This window comes from Monodon monoceros, unplaced genomic scaffold, assembly GCF_005190385.1.
Source record: "Monodon monoceros isolate NGI ecotype Baffin Bay Population unplaced genomic scaffold, NGI_Narwhal_1 Super_Scaffold_6, whole genome shotgun sequence".
Lineage (NCBI taxonomy): Eukaryota > Metazoa > Chordata > Mammalia > Artiodactyla > Monodontidae > Monodon > Monodon monoceros.
The window spans coordinates 50,827,139-50,847,363 of NW_021703783.1; the positions used below are offsets into that span (position 1 = coordinate 50,827,139).

Below are 20,225 nucleotides of genomic sequence, written 5' to 3' on the forward strand. Positions count from 1 at the left end.
TTTGAATCCAACTCTGTCACCTACCAGCTGTGTGACCTGGGTACCTTATTTTCACCTCTCTAGGTGTCAGTTTCCTCATCACTAGAATGGAGATAGTCATCTCACAGGGAAGCTCTGAGGGCTAAATAGGAAAACACATGTAAAAGGGCTTAACATCCTGCTTGAAATGTGGAAAAAGAAAATTAATTTATTGAGCAATAGATAAACCTTTGATCTTTTCCCTTCTCGTCCCATTCTCACCCGATTCTGAACCAGCAGACTGGAATTTACGATTCTGATGTGCACCATATCTATCTTTGTTTGAAAGCACAGGATGGGGGAGGAGCAGACTCACAGCAGTCAAACTCAGGAAAGGTTTAAACACTCAGATCTCTCCACCTGGGTTGAAGGATGTAGAGTGGGAATCCCATATGCTAGCCTCTGGGGTGCTGGCTCACTTGAAATATCCTGAGTGAAGGAAGCCCAGCTCACAGCCTGCTTGTGACTGAGTGGTCCGACCCCAGGTTGCTTTGGGGTCGGTGGGCAGCGGTGCTGGGCAGCAGCAAGTGGGGCCACGGAGGTGAAACTGGGTCACACAGATTATGAGGGGCTGCCTAACAAGTCTACCGATGCATCTACTCTCAAGGAATTTTTCTTTTCCTTTAAAAAAAAAAAAAAAAAGAGAGATCAATTCATTCTTCCATAAAGAGTCTCCAGGGAGTGCCCTGGAGGTCCAGTGGTTAGGACTCGGTGCTTTCACTGACGTGGCCTGGGTTCAATCACTGGTCGGGGAACTAAGATCCCACAACTGTGTGACAGCACGGCCAAAAAAAACAACAGTCTCCAGTTTATGAAAGAGCCATGCTGTAAGCCATAGAACACTTGACCAGGAGGTTGCTGAATCAGATCAATATTAACCTTTTCCTCATTGTCTTAACAGAGAAACCTAGGACAGGGGGACACCTGAAGAATGCCGTATCATAGGTATCTCTGTTAATATCAGAATACGAAATTCCGACAGGGCAGCCTTTTTTGAGCTGCCTCGGTGCCCTCACCTGACAAATGAGGATGTTGGATGAGCTGATTTCTAAGGTACCTTGCAGCTCCAAAATTCTGTGATGCTATATCTCTGTTTTGCAAACCAGTGTCTTCAAGTGTCAGCATGAACAGCGTGTGTGCACTCCTGAGTTAGGTTACTGGAGGACAGGTCAGGTTATGGGGTTTGGAATATGTCCTACAACGTGTCTTGGAAAGAAATACAGTAAAATGGGGGTGAGGTGCATGCCAATGGAGACAAACTGCCGAAGGAACAAATGGGCATTCCAAATTTCAAGATGTTATTAAGTCACTGCACTGTTTCCTGAAATCTTTGAAGACGAAGCTTCTGTCACCCTCTCAGCCGCTAAGCCCCGGTACCTGTCAGGTAACAGAGGCTCAGGAAATGTTTGCTGAATTGAATTGGACAAGCCTTTTAACCTCCTTGAACTTTTAGTCTCCTCTTCTCAAAATGGACACAATATAAATTTACCTCTAGTCAATTGTGGTCGGTTTACACATTTCTGGAGACTAATATCAGTGCTAAGCCCAGGACACTTTTAACTGCCTATAACATGCCCCTCAAAATCAAGTCAGAGCTCTGCCTGAGAGTTTTCAAGCTCTAAAATCAATCCTTTGTGCAGAGTTGAAAAAGTCAACAGATAACCAAGCAGGAGAGGGGAGCATGTTTTTATGTGGCTGTGAGGAAGGAAACCCATTTCAGACAGGTGATTGTAAAAGTTGCTTCGAATGTTACCTTTCAGCTAACCCTCCTTTGGTGAGGCTTGAAATGATTATAGGATCAAAAGGCTCTTCAGTTCCTGAAATCGTGATGCCAAGGGGCCCCCCGTAGCGCTTCAGCTCCACGGTGTAAATAATTGCTCCGGAACTTTCTTGCTCATCTGCAATAAATGCCAACGAGTCGTAATTGGTTTCTTCGGAAGAAGCAGAGTAAAAAGACACATATATTCACACATAAAACAAGAAATTCAAAACATCATCATCAAAGCACTGTGTCTCAGAAAATAATTATTTTGGGAAGTAGCATTTCCTTAGTAGGATCTACCATTCTAATACAGGGATGTAGTTGTTATCAGTGTCAGGGAAGGGGTTCTCTGCCTGATGACTTATGTTTTAAATCTGTGAGCGAGCTTCCCGGCCGGCACTGCGGGCCCTTTAGACAATGTCCCTGCCTAGCGCAGTGCTTGCCCAGCATTCTGTGAGTGTGCCACGAATATCCGTGGACTGAACACACCGCTGAGGAGGCGATATGGGTGGAGAGAGTCACGTAGTAAACAGAGACTGGGCTCCGCAATTTCTATTTTCAGGCTTTATAGGCAAGCTAACTCTCAATATAGAAAAGTTGATTTAACTCACGGTTGGAGCAAACTTTAATATATGCATGGTTAAGTGGGGCTTGGAAATCTGGAATCCCTTACCTATTGTTCCTCTGTGTCTTAAAATGTGAATCTTACTCACAAAATCTGTGAATCTTATTCACAAATACACAGACAGTAAAACAGACGTTTGAATGATTATCTCTCCGCTGTTCTTGAGACTAGGAGCCATGTCAGTTACATTTCAGTAGCACATGCCAGGTTGCCACACTCTTGTGAGCTAAGTTTCACCATTTAATGTTCCTATGAAGGAAAACATTTGTGAGTGTGGTCTGCCTAAAGCATTGGCTTGAAAGATGTCATGGGACACCTTTCGCATGGTTGGGTATTTTGATTGCATCAAAGTTGCAAACATGGAGTCTCAGAATTCAAAGGGTTTTATTTGCTTATGACATGCTGAAAGTTCTTGAGCATTTCTTGCTTTATTCCTTGGGCCTGGGAGCTGTGAGTGGCTAAGGAGTTGTTCATTGCTGTACCTAAGGATACAATGAAATGGTCCAGTAGATACTTGAACAAAACAGTCAGTTTTTATAGTCAGGCTGTATCCTGGAGAAGCATTAATACAGTCACATTTCTGTAATGAGCAGCTGTTCATTTATGATATGAGACCCTAAACTAAGGAGAAATAGAAAAGCCTGAATTAACAATTCAATTATCTGTGTGTGCGGTGAAGAATTATAATGAATATAAAATGAAATGTCTATAGAGAAATGTAGGAAGCGATGTGTCCTTTCCTGCCAGCACTTACTTCACTTCTGGCCACAGATTGGAAGCTCTGGGACGTACCCATTGCCTCCACTCCCTCAGTGGAGGAAGAAGCAGCTCCATACATAGAGAATAAAGACCATCTACCACACACTGGAATGCTTAAATCAACATCCTAGGGTATAAACATCTTCAACATTAGACTCAAATTTATACTGGCAGCTGAGAATCCTCCACATCAAGGCTTCAACGGCTCTGTTGCATGGTTTCCACACTTCTTCCAGGGTTCTACTTTAGTTGTGGTCAACAGGCTGGTGATGGGCTGCCAGGCAGCTGCCGAGAGAAGCGCCAGGACGCAGAGTAACCAAAAATGGAGGGACAGTCAAAAGTCTAACTTTTCCTACACTGTGATAGATCATCACCTGTCAGAACTGGCTCTGACATAAGTGAATAGGGTATGACTGGACAGATTACACGCATTTTGCAGTCTGTGCCACCAACTATATCCTGCATAAAATTCTAGGTGAGCCATTTGATTAGTAAACCTTGATACAGTTAAGTGTTAGTTACCGCTGGGCACTCTACTGGCCATTCAGCGTGGGTGTGTGTGCCAGTGGGAAGACCCTGCCCTTTTATTGCCCTAAGTGTGAGCACTGCCTTGTCAATGGGCACCAAGCGTTCTGGATGTGGCCATCAGCTCTTTATGGGAGTTGTGGGAAATGGCAGTTACCAAGTACATGGAACCCAGCTGCCCAGAACCCAGGAACCTGTGGGAAGCTTCAGTGGAAACTTTAGTCTAGATGAAAACAACCATTGGCCCATAGGAAGGTGAGCTGGGGTGCAGTCCCATTCACCAGGAGAAGGGGGAGAAATTGGTTCCAGCTAGCTCATTCTTCAGGTAACCCAGAGTGAGTGCCCTGTGTTATTTCTGGACAGTTTTGCAACTTGCACCTAAGATGACAAAAGAAGGCCAGAATGGAGTAAACTGGTTTAGGATGGTTTCAGGCCACTTTATGTAGGAACATTTTAAATTAGGCAGCTGAGGTGTCCCAATAACAAAAGGCAATTGTTAGGGACTCAATGAGTTTAAATAGTGGTGAGATGCAAATCAAGAAAATGGCTGTATATTAATGAAGAAGTGATGCTATATTAGATTATGACAAAAATGTCGTTGATTTCTGATTCCTTCAACAAATAAAGAACTTGGAAACAAAAACGAGAATGGGTAAATTTATGAGACATTACAACCAAAAGCAATGAATACTTCTTTTTGGATCCTAATTCAAACCAACTGTTTTTTAAAAACCTGTCTATCTACCCATGTATATGAAAACCAGGGAGATGGGAACATTGAGTACATATTTGAGGAGATTAAGAATTATTGCCAATATTTTGGGGCTTCCCTGGTGGCACAGTTAAGAATCTGCCTGCCAATGCAGGGGACACGGATTTGAGCCCTGGTCCAGGAAAATCCCACATGCCGCAGAGCAACTAAGCCTGTGCGCCACAACTACTGAGCCTGCGCTCTAGAGCCCGAGAGCCACAACTACTGAAGCCCACGCACCTAGAGCCCGTGCTCCGCAACAAGAGAAGCCACCGCAACGAGAAGGCTGCGCACCACAGTGAGGAGTAGCCCCGGCTCACCGCAACTAGAGAAAGCCCACGTGCGGCAACAAAGACACAATGCAGCCAAAAATAAATAAACAAATAAATAAATAAGTAAATAAATTTTAAAAAAGAATTATTGCTAATATTTAAAATTGTGATGATATTTATGTATTTTAGAAGTTTTTTATAAGAGTATTGTTTAGGGATACACTAATAATATTTGCAAGATGCAATGATATGATGTCTGGAATTTCTTCAGAATAATTCAGTGTGTGGGTGGGGTACGGAAATTAGGGTGGGAGTAGATCTGAAGCAAGACTGATTCTAAGTTGCTAACTGTTGATGCTAGGTGATGTGGGCTGGTTCATTACACCATCTTTCTCTATTTTTAAATATATTTTCATAGTAATTTTTTAAAAAGAAAAAATATTAATTCCCTTAGAAAACCCTACGTGGATGCCTTGAGTAAAGAGACATTTAATTAGTTTGGCTTCCGTACTCTCTTAGCCGATGACGGCTTCCCATACACTGTCTTGTCCAGACCCCGTGACCCATCTGCCCACCAGGCAGGGTTCCCAGAGCATCCTACTGCCATGTGCTCTTGAGGAGGCCCCATGTCAGCTCTGCCCAGTTGTTCACAGCAATGGTCTCTTCCTAAATTGTTTTCCTACTTCGGATCCAGACTTTGTCCCTCTTTCCCACATCTATTTTCACCAGTCCTGCCAACACTGAATTCCGTCTCTTTTCTTCCCAGAATACCCTGAAAGCATAAATCTGAACATGTTACTCTCTTCCTTGAAGCTTTCCGTTAGGTCCCAGATTTCTGAAGAATAAAGCGCAACCCCTTGGCATGAACAGGGCTGGAGGCTCTGTCTTTCACTATCCTTTCCCATCCCAATCCAATCTAATTCTCTCCCCACTGAACGACCTGTGGTCCATTTAAAAACACTTTGTTCACATCTTTAACCTTGCACATGTTACTCCCTGGAAGCAGACGTCTTTCCTCTGCCGGAGAATTTCTACTCTTCCTTTAAAACTTGGCTCAGATGTCTTATATCTCTGGAAGGCTTCCTGGCTCCTCAGCTGAGACTAGAGACCTTTCCTATGAGATCCTACAGCTCCTGTGTATTTTTCTAGTGTTTCTCAACTTCTTTAAAAATTATTGTCTCCTCTCCTCCCATCAAGGAGAAAAATTAAATTTAAATTCTCCCTAATGAGAGAAATTAAATACGAGGGAATAAGAGTCAGTCGGGTAGGGTTGAGCTTTGGAGGGTCACAAACTATTGTAACGTAATATCTAAGATTCTTTGCTCCCTGAGAACCAAATTTTATTTTTTTTAATTGAAGTGGAGTTGATTTACAATGTTGTGTTAGTTTCAGGTGTACAGCCAAGTGATTCAGTTATACATACATATGTATCTATTTTTTTCAGATTCTTTTCCCTTATACCTGAGAACCAATTTTTGCCCCCATCTGGAATGCATGGTCTAGTTTATATGCTTTTCGCTCTATGTGTCTCCTTAATTAGAACAGAATCACCTTGAAAATTACGATTTTTTATATTCACATGCCCAGAGCCTAGAACTATGCCTGGCACCAAGGAGACTCCAGTAAATGCCTAAACAAATGAGCGAAAGGACAAATGCCTGTTAGCAGGCAGTCACTGCTTCCTAGCTTTGTGAGTCACCCTTCCGGCTACTCCAAGGTCTAGATTCCTTCTCCAAGGTGATGCAGACCCAATCAGGCTCATTCAAAGAGTGAGAATAAAGCCTGGACTGCCTGAGTTAGCTGCAGGCTGCACTTCCAAATCCATCTGCCTTCTCGGGCATCGGCCCAACTGGCAGCTGTAAGGCCCTGCAGCTTGGGAGGAAGGTGATAACTGCCACTTATGCTCAGACCGTTTTGGAGGTGGAAGCACTCCAAGACGCTCTCTCCTTGAGGCTGGTCCAGCTTAGAAAGGAGCAACTGGCGTGTTGAACCAGAACAGAAACTTTCTGAGAAGGAAGAATGCAGGGTCACCAGGAAGTTGCAAAGTGAGCCTAAACAGATCTTAATGATATTATAAACAGCTTCTATATCACAACAGAAGGTTTACCACTATTAGCAAAAGAGGTGAAAGGGGCCAGACAATTTGTTTGTTCTGCTCAGCTCTAGTTAAGCAAATTAATGGGGCCACGGAACAGATGCAAAATTGCAGCATTACTCATCTGAAATGTTATTTTCAAGCTTTTTTTTTTTTTTTTTTTTTTGCGGTACACGGGCCTCTCACCGTTGTGGCCTCTCCCGTTGCAGAGCACAGGCTCCGGAGGTGCAGGCTCAGCGGCCATGGCTCGCGAGCCCAGCCGCTCCGCGGCATGTGGGATCCTCCCGGACCGGGGCACGAACCCGTGTCCCCTGCATCAGCAGGCGGACTCTCAACCACTGCGCCACCAGGGAAGCCCGTTTTCAGGCTTCTTGAGTGCCGCCTCTTTAACAAAATGAACGCTATCTGGCTTGAATCCATAATGGCAGCTGGATTTGGGAGGCTTGGATTTGGGAGAGGGTCTTTGGAATGCATAAATGTACAGGTCAATCAAAGTTCACTTCAACTAAAAGTGATGGAATTCATTTCACAGAGTATGGCTACATTTCTTGGAGGTGGACAGACCTGAGAAATGAACCATTGAGAACAATACTCTCTACAACTGCCTTACTGTTGTGCCAGTAAGGCCAACCTTACTGGCCTTACCAAAGTCATGTTCCAAAGAGTTGTTGAGTGTTTAAGAGTAGAATTTGAATTTCCTTATGTAAGTGATCATTTATAAGTCTCCAAATTAGGTTGCCTTGTGACAGTGTTTCTTCAAGTGTAGTTCTGGGATGAGAAATTTTAGCAGTATCTGAGAACTTGTTAGAAATACCAATTCTCAGCTCTATCCCAGACCCGTAGGAATCTGAAACTCTGGAGGAAGAGCCCAGTCACCAGTGTTTTAACAAGCCCTCTGGGTGACTGCGATGCTGACTTGAGTTTGAAAATCATTACTACTTTGAGATAAAGCAGAAAAAAGGGAAGAGTACTTTAAAAAAAAAAAATCTATCAGAGTTTCTTCTTGCAGCCAGCCACTTGCCAAAACAACCCCGTCACTGTTCTTCGCACAGCCAGGATCATTCTTGGTTGCTTCGATGGGGCATTTCTGCTACTTCAACCTAGATTTGAGGGGAAAAAAGCTGCTGCAAATTACTTAGCCGGCTTAACACTGATGAAGTGAAAAAAAAAAAACAAGATGAAAGCCCAGATCTTTGAAGGGCAGATGATTTAACTGGTCCTAATAAGGCTATATTTGCATAAGACTCTATTTGAAATTGTGAAAAGGTAATTTGCTTCAGATGGGACAAGTTGCCGCCTGGAAATGTTTCTCAACGCAGATCAGAGCCGGTGAAGGGAAAATACTGAATTTTTACTCTCTACAAACATGCTACGTATTAGAAGTGAGGTGCTCTAAATCAAGAGAGAGGCCATTAGCATCTGTATATTTGACTGGCACAAAGGCAGTGATACAAAGCGGACCCTTAGAAATTATTTGGGACAGATTTGGAAGCTTCCATGTATTTCTTCCCACAATTCCCCCAAATTCTCTCCTTTGCTTCAGGGTTCTTTCTCAGATCTCCAAACCCTCCCCTCTTCAGCTACGTTGGATCTAGATGCAGTCAAGATCTTATTTCAAGCAATAGATCTTGCATCTCTGAGGGCCTGGGGATTAGGTAACAGCCATGGTTCTAGAGGCTTGGACCCAGACAAGCACCGACTGGCTGTACTCAATTTATGTTCCCGTGGTAACGAAAGATGACAGATGTAAAAGTTCCTCTAGAGAGAATGGCCACTGAATATGGGGGTGGGGGTTTCCCTACAATCCCAGGTGTTCCAAAAGATTTGGCCATAGTAAAATAAAGCTAAAATTAATTTTATTTATTTTTTTTTGCGGTACGCGGGCCTCTCACTGCTGTGGCCTCTCCTGTCGCAGAGCACAGGCTCTGGACGCGCAGGCTCAGCGGCCATGGCTCACGGACCCAGCCGCTCTGCGGCATGTGGGATCTTCCCGAACCGGGGCACGAACCCGTGTCCCCTGCATCGGCAGGCGGACTCTCAACCACTGCGCCACCAGGGAAGCCCTAAAATTAATTTAAAAAGCATCCTAATAATGGCAGTTGATAGTCTGCATTCACTGGGCCTTACTTGGTGCCATTCATTATCGCTGAGTGCTTAAATATCAATATATTGCCTCCTTTGATCCTTAAAACTGCCGCGTTCAGGACGCATTCAATGGACATTGCGGATGAGGGCACTGGTGCCCAGAGAAGTTAATTTTCCGAAGTTTCCCAGCTTGTCAGTTGTGAAGTCAGCCTAGTGTTCTTAGTCATTTTATTTTACTGCTTCCCCCAGCCAGCACTAGAAACAGAGTTAATGCAGACTCTCTTGAATAACTCTTCATTACTTCAGTAAGTGACCGCAACCAGTGGTCACAGACCAAATACCCTGGCCTCGTTCCCCTGCTTTTTGTCTTTTAATGGCTCCTCATTGGCTTCTGGGGTAAAGTTCAAATTTTTTAACATAGTTAGAAGGACCATAATGATCTGGCTTCAGTGTATCCATCTATTCACCCACTACTGAGTCCTTACACAAACTTTTTGCTTCAGCTATACCTGCTACTAGGATGTGCCGCTCTCTCTGACTTCCTTTGGCTCATACTTTTCCTCTGGTTAATTTTAACAACACCTCCCAAATACTTTCAAGACCAAGGTTGTTAGAAGCATTTCCTTGAGCTCCCCATTCTCAAATGGGTGCCTTCACGTTCTCTTAACGTTTTGTGCACACACCTAGAACATTCATAATACTGTTGATTATTTTCTTCCGTTTCTCCTAGAACATGGTGACTGATTTAAGGGCAGAGATTGTGTGTCCTTTTTAATCTAAGAACTGGCAGTCCCTAGTACCTTCCAGACACTAAATAAATGCTGATGGCGTGACTGAATGAAAAACAAAGACTTTAACAACGTTTGAGAATAGTTCTACCATCTCCTTAAAGTACAAGGCAGAGCAATAAAATTACTGTAGCTGGAAGACAGGCTTACATTTTGAAGCAACATCTGTTAAACTCAATTCCAGTATTACTAGCTTAGGAAACCAAGTTATATCAAGTATGGTTATAAACTTTCTGTAACTGATCAGAGAACCAAGGATGGAGAGGAGCAGACACTTAAGGAAAGAACTGGAAGACTCCTGAAGTCTACTGGTACAGGAAAGAACTGGAAGACTCCTGAAGTCTACTGGTACAGAAAGTCCAATATTAGTATAAGCAATATTTTAGGGAGTGAAGCATATATACCGAGTATTACCATTCTAAAATACAGAGACAAAGGATGGCAACAATTTAAATCACCAGCTTAATTTCAGATTAAGGTATCGAACTTCCAAAATCAGTGACTGTTGTCATGAATAATGCTTATTTCCCACTCATTTATATCTTGACCAAGGATCAGAACTAATGTGGGGAAAGGCGTGTCAGGATGCAATAATAATAAAAATAGTTCCCAGTTACTGAATATTGATTGTGCCAGGAAATCTCTCTCTCAACAAGCTACAACAGCTCCCCGAGGTGGGTATTATTTTGTGCACATTACTGAAAATGGTACTGAATCTCAGGCAGGTTAAGTAACTTGCCCAAACTGACACAGCTCAAATGTGGTAGAGGTGGATTTAAAAATATGTGCTCTGGGCTTCCCTGGTGGCGCAGTGGTTGAGAGTCCGCCTGCTGATGCAGGGGACACGAGTTCGTGCCCCGGTCCGGGAGGATCCCACATGCCGCGGAGCGGCTGGGCCCGTGAGCCATGGCCGCTGGGCCTGCGCCTCCGGAGCCTGTGCTCCGCGACAGGAGAGGCCACAGCAGTGAGAGGCCCGCGTACCGCAAAAAAAAAAAAAAAAAAAAAGTGTGTGCTCTTTATGTCTACATAGTTGGCCTTGAACTAGTCTATATCCAGGTTTTACATTTTGAATAATCCCTCACCTTGCTTCGCTCTGAATAAAAAAGGATTCAGTTACTCAAATTATACTTATATTCTCATGGGGGAAGAGGATACAGAAACACTCAAATTCTTCCAAATCGATGATCAGATGATAATTTTCAAATAATGGTCTGTTATAAAAATGTGTCTAAGTGGGTGTATATTTTAATATGACAACTTGAGAAAATCTGGTTTGGGTAAATATGTCTCTGGCACCTATATTTACAGTCTTATTTTGGGTAGGTGCATGGTTTTCAATGGAAGGATTTAAGATTTTAAAAATTAGACCTCTTAAAGTTAGAAAAAAACCCCTAACAAGCATGATCATTACCATAGTATTAGGCATAGGGATTGTAGGGGGAAGGGTCTAAAGGGGAAAAATGAGCCAAAGGAAAGAAGCAACTGAAAGTAAGATCTGGCTCTCCAAGTGCTCAGCTTGTTGTTTCTGAAACTGCCCCCAGTGTGTCTGCACAGCCTGGCTTTGGAACTGGGAACATCGCCAACCACAAGCACCATACATATTCATCTCTGGCTTGGCTTCTTCACTCTGCAAGGAAGATAGCTGAGATCTGCTTAGCTTGGCAAATCATGCAAAATGGGTTTCTCCACAGGGCTTTGCCTCTTTACTAGGACAGAACCCAGTCTGACGTTAGAGGCTTTATCCTTCTTTTAAAATAAATCCCCCAAAGAAAATGCATGCTTTTTAGGAGAGAAATGCAAGTGTTGGTGTGGAAAATCAGTTGCTTGGGAAATAACTAGTAGAAATCTATGCATATTTTTAAACGTTCATTATAAAGTATACTTGGATATAATCATCTTTACCAGCTGTACTGATGGATGTAACTACCAACTTGTTTTGACTTTGAATAGGAATCACAAACACAAGGCTTGACATGACCACGAACTCTGGATCTAGAGGATTAGATTCCAGGAGATTCCAGGACATTGACAACTGCTCATTATTGGTTGGGATGAAACTATATTCAGTAGAAACTCTCTTAATCAATCTCCCTCTAACCAATTTACTGGATTAATTGTGACTCTCCATCCTCTTTGTAAAATATACTGACCAATGCCACTGAATGTTCCAGAATAACAGGTTTCCCTCTGCAGTACCCCGTGTACCTCTGTTCCTGCTACCAATTGAGTCAAAAGCTTAAAAGTTTAGAGTCAATTATGATTATTCCCAATCCTGTTTATGCCAGTTGTACTTGTTATTGTAACGACGTAATTTAATGAATCTTACATAACCTATGAAATATGAGTATACTGGATCTATGAAAAAATCAAATGCTTTGGAAAGATTCAATAAGGGGGATTATTAGGCAAGAAATCAACAGTTAATTACATAGAGGAAAACCTTGAAAACATTGGGGAAATAAAAATCTAGATAGAGTAAGCATTCAGATTGCTTTAAATTATTTAAATTCTCACTGCATTAAAGCAAAACAACACACAAAAACCAAACCTGGAAGTCATAAACTGTGTGTTATGGGTATGACTCAGGCAAACAAGTCAAAAGGCTTGTAACTAACAATCAGCAGAAAGTACTGGCTTCACCCATAAGATCGGCACATTTTTAAGTTAAATGTTTATGTTATAGATACGTGTCACTTTCTATAAATCCCCACATTAGTTGACTCTTTCAATTCATGAACTTTTTTCAGTTAGCTTGGGTTCTTATCAAAATCAGATAAAAGGGCGTCTGCTGCGGGGCGACTCAGATTGCTGGGTCTTGGCCCACAGCAGCATCATGATGAAGTTTGTTAGAAATGACAGTCTCAGGCCTCACCTAGGGTGAGCGCTCAGGAACTGTGTTTTAACTGAGCTCTTCCGGTGATTCTGAGGCCTTCTCAAGTTTGAGAGGCACCGCTCTCCTGTATTCGCACATTACTGGAAGCATCAACAATGGATACAGCCCTTTTAGAAAGCAACGTGGTACAAGACTCATCCGAAATCATAAAAATTCCCTTTTTATTTTGACTCAGTCACCCTACTTTTAGGAATATTTCCTAAGGAAATAATTCAAAAGAAAAAACGTTGAATAAAGATATCCACGCATAAAAAATATCGGTTATTGTGCCACCTACAGTAATAAGACAACTGGGAGCAATCTAAGTAAGAAGAAAAGAATGGTAAATACATTACGGGCAGTAAATTCAAATGATAGCTATTAAGGGTTTGTAAAATGGTAGCATGTTTATAAAGCTCAGGAAACAAAAGAACACGCACTGTGGTTATAATTACGTAACATAATATCAACTAGAAAATGACCAGTTCTATTGTATTAGGGTGGTATCAGGTGACGATTAAGTTTTCATCTTTAAAGTTATTTTAATGTAGCTACAATGTTTATATAATGAAAATACCTTAATTATACCATTTAAAAGCACCATTATTTAAAATTCATACTACACTCTCAACGCCCAATTTAAAGACCCTCTAAACTACAAAAAACACTGCTGCAATGTCACTAGCCAGCTGTTGTATGTAAAACACCAAGATCTAATATCTTTGGTGACAGATGGGCAGTTAGAGAAATCAGTCTTAACTAAGGAGGTTATCAATACCTGAATTATCTTCATCTTTGCGGATTTTCAGCTTCACCAAGTCTTCACACTGCTGAAGGATCTGAACTGCATCTTCCATGGAACAGTTGTCCAGCCTGATGTTATCTATGGCAAGTAATTTATCCCCAAGTTCCAGGGTTCCCGTTCTGATAGTAAAGGCATAGCAAATGCATGATTAATGATGAGCACTTAACCAGGCCATTTAAGAGGCATTTAGCACAAAGCAGCATTATGGTAGTCTTTAGAAGAAATAAGATTCTTCAACTTTTAGAACTGCATTTTATTGACAAATACCCTTTCTCCAGTCTTAATTTGGATGGCTGCCGTGACATTAAATTGCAGAGTATTAAAAAATACTTTTCTTCTGCTTTCTTCAATTAGACCAGGACAACCATATAAGCGTCACTCAGGAATTCTAAGGTTTCCAGGAAGGGGGGTAATGGGCCCAGGTTTACACAGCCCGGGTGTCCTTATGCTTCTCCAGATTGTTGCACCACTTTTGGTCCTTGGCAGTCCAGATACTAGGAGAGGATACAGGGAGTGAGGCGAGTCAAGGTGGGATGGCCTTAGGGGAGGTCTGAGTCCTGGTGTCTCTGCTATTTCCACCTGCACTGGGGAACTCACTATGGCTGCAGTAGGGAGAAAAGGGGAATTGGATGCTATCTGGAAGGTGGCCATTGAGAGTCTAATACTGGTTACGGACTGCTTCAGGTCTTGAAAGTTTTTAAAGGTCCATCATGAAATGAGAAAAACAATGAGAAGGTATATGTGCTTGCAGGTGCTTCTGTATGTATATGCACACATATCTGTAAGGAAGGTTATGTTTTGGTAAGAACCATCCTTTATGCATTATGTCTGTGAGCGAGATTGCTAATTGCTTCCCAGAATCCATTCTCCCTTCCTTCTTCTGGGTCATCCCCTAAAGACACACACCCCAGACTCTTTCTGCACCACCCCACCTCCCTTCTATGGCTGGAAAATCACAATGACTGGAGAAGCTGGAGAGGACGGCAGAGCTGCTTCTCCAGCCCTGCGTTGCCTGTCTACCTTCCAACTGCTGTATGAGAGACAAACTTCTGTCTTGTTGGATCCACTCCGTTTATGTCTCCTTGTCACAGTATCTGAGCCTATACCTATAAAGTTCATACAATGTCCTTCCTACTTTTTGAGTGTTAAAATATTTCTTTAATGAAATGACTGTGATAACAGATGGGATTTTTTAAGTTCTTAACTGGAAAATAAAAAGAAAGTTAACAGTCTTACATCAATATTCCTAATCACTTAAAAATACTTTTGATCTGTGAAATTGAAAGTTTGAGGCTCCCTGATTTTTGTGGTCTATGAACCAAATAGGATACATAAACACTGCTTAAGGCTCAAGGACCTGGCTTGACTAGGGAGGATATCCTGGCATCTAGCAAAACTCTCCCATAAGCTATTATCTCCATGTGGGGTGACTCTCATCATTGGGGCCACTTTCAGTTTTTTAGTGGGAAAAATGAAGGATGGAAGATGATCAGTGAAGGAGAGGCTATGTTGGACTCATGAATGACCCTAAAAAACATTTTCATGTGATTGTTGTCTGCACTGGGTGCAGAAATAAACTGACACCGGGGGAGAGCTCTACATAGTCATTGACATTAGGGATGTCAAAAATAGAATCGATTAATCGTGGTTGCCTGGAAAATATTGAGAACACCATGACCTATTAGCAAGGTTGTCTTGGGTGTGGAAGAGGTCATTTCTGCTGTAATTAAGAAATACCTTGGGATGAATCAGTAAATCCATCTTTCTTACCTGTGTGCCACACTGCCTTTCTTGATATCTGATATGACCAGGGGGTCTCCTGGTTTTCTACTGGATGGTGCTGTAATAATGAAGATAGAATAGTCACATCTTTATATCCACGATTCACCCACTACTGTACAGGTCTCACCGTATAGCAGCCATTAATGCAAGTACAGTTTGTATGCAAAGCAAAGAGAATCAGCAAATGAATTTAAAAATGCGCATATTACCCCTTCTTGATATAAAAATATGTTTGTGTTAAAGTACTCATAAACTTGAAAACTAAAGCAATGTTATTTTAAATCTGCAATTGGAGAAAGCAATTGAAAAGCTGCCCATCTGGATTAAATCTATTTCAATCTGTGATTCTCAAGAGAGGGAGGTGAAGAGTGAAGAGTCCAACAGAAAAGTGTATTAAAAGCAATTAGGGGCTCCCCTTAGTGGTACTTACATGTGATCCCTTCTCCTACCCATTCTTTCACTCCTTACCAGTGAGGAGACACCACTCTTCATGGGATCCTGCCATATTACTCAAGTGTACTGGGTGGGAAAGTGGATGAGAATCACTAATGTAAGTTTTTTTTTTTCCCCAGAAGGATATCTTTTGCTAGATAGACTGCAAATATTAAAATTTTGCTCACAAATTCATACCTAGAATGCTCTGAAATGTTCAGAAATCTGATGCTATTTATTTATACTTATATATATATTCATATTTAAACATGTACATGTAACTTTTATTGAGTTTATAGATAAATCTATTATCCTGCACAGTGGTCAGTTTTGGGCTTTATAAATTTTCTTAGGAATATTTCCCTTTGGTGATAATGGAATAATAATAATGAAAAGCCATTAGGAATGAGTCTACTTAGACTTAATCCTCAAAATGAACTCTAGTCCATATTTAAGTACAAAAATATCATCTTGACCTAGAAAGTTTACATTTAATTTAGGAGTTCAATAATTAAAATGAACATACCAACATTTATAAACAACAATTTGCCTCCAATAGGAGATGTTTTACCAACCTGAAGCCTGGAGTGATTTCTTTCTAAGGATCATTAAAAGGTGCCTAATGTAAGATTTTATTATAAACAGTCTGATCACCCCATAATAATCATAGAACCATATCATATCCCATAATCCCATTTGAATCCCAGGAAAATGTTTATGCACAAGAACAGATGGTTTAATATCGCAACACATCATTGAAAGAAAAAGCAAACACATATATCAATACCTTACCCACCGAGTTAGTCCACAGTAAATGTTAATGGGACTTCATCCAATCACTATTCTTAGCTTCTAGCAAAGAATGCAAAACATTCTGTTCACTACAATTAATTCATAATTTAAACCTCCACTCAGTGATTTGATATAATTCCACTACAGAAATATAAACATCCAGCGGTTTTACTCATATTACATTTCAGAACAGCAAATCGTTCTGGGCACAGGGCACAAAAACAAAAACTTTGTTATAATCAGCAAATACAACTTTCCTAGCATCTGCCAATAACTTTACACGATATTTTTCCAAGCTTTAGTAACCATCACAGAGCACTCAATGTTTCCCTTGGTTTTTAAAAAAATTCATTTTCCATTGAAATGGACTAAAACAAAACAGTATAGGCAACGAAATACATCAAACCCATCTCTGTCATCCTAACAGAGGAAAATAACACTGACCTCTGGACAAACCCACACAGCTTTGCAGAGGGGTGTGAAACTTCTAATGGTCTACAGACATGTATGGTGCCCATTTCATGTTTACTACATTCTTCTCTTTCTCCTTTAATCAAGTCCATACTTGAGGTCTGAAAGGTTCATCAGGGTGGATGCCCACTGGAGTGATGAAGTTGAGCCCAGAAGTTGAGCTCCTGACACTATCACTACCATGCTTACCAGGCACATTAAATGTGGCCATGCCTTTGGGGCTTCGAGGGCTCAGTCATGGTTTGCACACCCTGGCACCATGTTTTATTTTATTTTTCTTTTAAAAAATTTTTTAATTGAAGTATAGTTGAGTTACAATGTTATGTTAATTTCTGCTGTACAGCAAAGTGACTCAGTTATACATATATATACATTCTTTCTTTATATTCTTTTCCATTATGGATTATCATAGGATATTGAATATAGTTCTCTGTGCTATACAGTAGGAACTTGGGGTTATCCATTCTATATATAACAGTTTACATCTGCTAACCCCAACTTCCCAATCCATCCCTCCCCCACTCCCCTTCCCCTTGACAACCACAAGTCTGTTCTCTATATCTGAGTTGTTTCTGTTTCATAAATAAGTGCATTTGTGTCATATTTTAGATTCCACACATAAGTGATAGTATATATTATTTGTCTTTCTCTTTCTGACTTACTTCATTTAGTATGATAATCTCTAGGTCCATCCACGTTGCTGCAAATGGCATTATTTCATTCTTTTTTATGGCCGAGTAGTATTTCATTGTATATATGTACCACATCTTCTTTATTCATTCGTCGATGGACATTTAGATTGTTTCCATGTCTTGGCTATTGTGAATAGACCTAGCACCATGTTTTTTTTAGCCTATATTATTTATTTATTTATTAACATATTTATTGGAGTATAATTGCTTTACAATAGTGTGTTAGTTTCGGCTGTATAACAAAGTGAATCAGCTATACATATACATATATCCCCATATCTCCTCCCTCTTGTGTTTCCCTCCCACCCTCCCTATCCCACCCCTCTAGGTGGACACAAAGCACCAAGCTAATCTCCCTGTGCTATGTGGCTGCTTCCCACTAGCTCTCTGTTTTACATTTGGTAGTGTATATATGTCCATGCCACTCTCTCACTTTGTCCCAGCTTACCCTTCCCCCTCCCCGTGTCCTCAAGTCCATTCTCTAGTAGGTCTGCATCTTTATTCCCGTCTTGCCCCTAGGTTCTTCATGACCTTTTTTTTATTTTAGATTCCATATATATGTGTTAGCATACAGTATTTGTTTTCTCTTTCTGACTTACTTCACTCTGTATGACAGGCTCTAGGTCCATCCACCTCACTACAAATAATTCAATTTCGTTTCTTTTTATGGCTGAGTAATATTCCACTGTATATATGTGCCACATCTTTATCCATTCATTTGTCAATGGACACTTAGGTTAGCACCATGTTTTGATTCTTCTCTGAGGAAGGTACAAACCAAGCATGCTTTTCTTGACTTGTAGTGCTTTAAAAAATTAGTTGCCAACATTTAAAAAGTAGTAGATTTCATACAGATGTACAGCTTCTTTTAAAAAATTAGAGAGGCAATATGGTATAGTGATGAAGAGGCAAGATTTGGCAGCCAGAATGCTTGGGTTCCAAATCCTGCCTCTTCCACATATAAGCCGTGTATGCCTGAGCACATAGTGTTCAGACACCTTAGTTTCCTGGTCTGTGAAACGGTGGTAAAGAACAACAGTGCTGATCTCATACAGTTTTTGTTGTAAGGATTGAATTTTTCTATGTAAAGTGACTGGAGCAGTGCGCATACAATACAGTACATAAGTGTTTATTATGATGATTATGATGATTATCCAGCAACATTGGATACTTTCCCACTTTCCCACTCTCTCCTTCAGATGGAGCCTTCCGTCTCTAATTTGCCACTGTCCTCATTGGAAGGATCTCACTTCCTGACTTGCCTCACCTCCGAGGGCTTTGTGACCCTTTGAGCGAGAATACATTAGCATTCGCTCAGTGCTTTGAATTTGCTTGGAGTTCTCCATTGAACAATTCTGTGAAATCCACTGAATTGAAGTTCACAGAGCCATCCATCAAACACATACTCATTGAACACCAACTATGAGCTAGGCACGTCTGCTCTGGGCACTGGCCATGAAATCCTGGAGAAAAGCTGGATAAAAAGGGGAGATGGGGGGACTTCCCTGGTGGTCCAGTGGCTAAGACTCCACAACCCCAGTGCAGGGGGCCCGGGTTTGATCCCTGGTCAGGGAACTAGATCCCACATGCCGCAACTAAGAGTTTGCATGCCGCAACTAAAAAAAGAAAAAATCTCGCATGCTGCCTCTTTCTGTTATGAAAGATGAGAAGTCAGTTCTCTTCCACCTCTACATCACCACCATATTCAGACACAGTTCTTGTTCCCCATTCTTCCAATACAATTTTGTCATTTTTTGTAAAATCGATATTTAGCATTTACTTTAGTATGACTGCAAACAGTATTAGAAGACAAGCCATGTTGCATGGCATGATTACCTGCCTTTTCTACAGGATATATTTTCTGTTGTCTTGATGTCTTTGTTGGCTTAATTTTCTTGTGTTTACCATGAATTCAACTCCTCAGATCTGTAATCTCTCAACATGTTATATCATACCAAGAATTCTATTAGAGGTTTCCAACCCATCTGGAACGTTTGCTTTCTAGGGTTACTACACAGACCTTGGGAATTTCCTTCCCACAGACCCTGGGAACCCAGAGTTTTTTTTCATTCCTGTTAAATTAATTAAAGAAGGAGGCCATTAGACTGAGGTGGCTCTAATTCTGTGGTAGCCCAAGGAAGCCAACCAAAATCTAAGCTTTTACAAGGTTATGAAATCAAAATACTAAGGACAACCAGTCACAAACAGCCAACTAGGCTTTAAGTTACAGTGAGTTAAATAAGTTCCTTTCTTTGCCTCTGCTCTTCCTATATCTGTCTTTCCCCAGACTCCTGTTGGGGGAGCATTCCTAACTACTTCTGGTTTGGTGCTGCCAGATTTGAATCAATTTTTTTGCTCAAATAAACTCTTAAAATGTTTAATATGCCTCGGTTTACCTTTTAACACTCTCTCTTGCATCCTTGGAGCCCTTGCATCCTGAATCCAATTCTCCCTCTTCCTGGCTTTACTCTCTTTTGGTGGTTGGTACACGTTCTCTGACAGCTTCCTGAGGAAGAGTGCATGGGAGGAGAGTATTCTGAATTCTTGCATAGTTGTCTTTTTTTTACTTCCACCTTTGCTAGATGGAGAATTCTAGGCTGGAAATTTCTTTTCCCTCAGAATTTTGAAGGCACTCTTCCATTGGTTTCTAGATTCCAGAACTGCTATTTGTTGAGAAGCCTGATGCCATTCTGATTACT

The 20,225-nt window shown here is 41.2% G+C and overlaps 1 protein-coding gene across 1 annotated transcript in view; it reads right to left on the minus strand.

The window, feature by feature from the left end:
• Nucleotides 1-20,225, minus strand: part of GRIP1 (glutamate receptor interacting protein 1) — a 171,694-nt gene that overhangs the window by 49,847 nt on the left and 101,622 nt on the right. Inside the window, exons 13-15 of the mRNA XM_029205607.1 lie at nt 15,128-15,197; nt 13,331-13,476; nt 1,772-1,916 (exon numbers count right to left, since the gene is read on the minus strand). Of these exons, the coding sequence (XP_029061440.1) occupies nt 1,772-1,916; nt 13,331-13,476; nt 15,128-15,197 (361 nt within the window). The remainder of the gene's footprint in view (nt 1-1,771; nt 1,917-13,330; nt 13,477-15,127; nt 15,198-20,225) is intronic.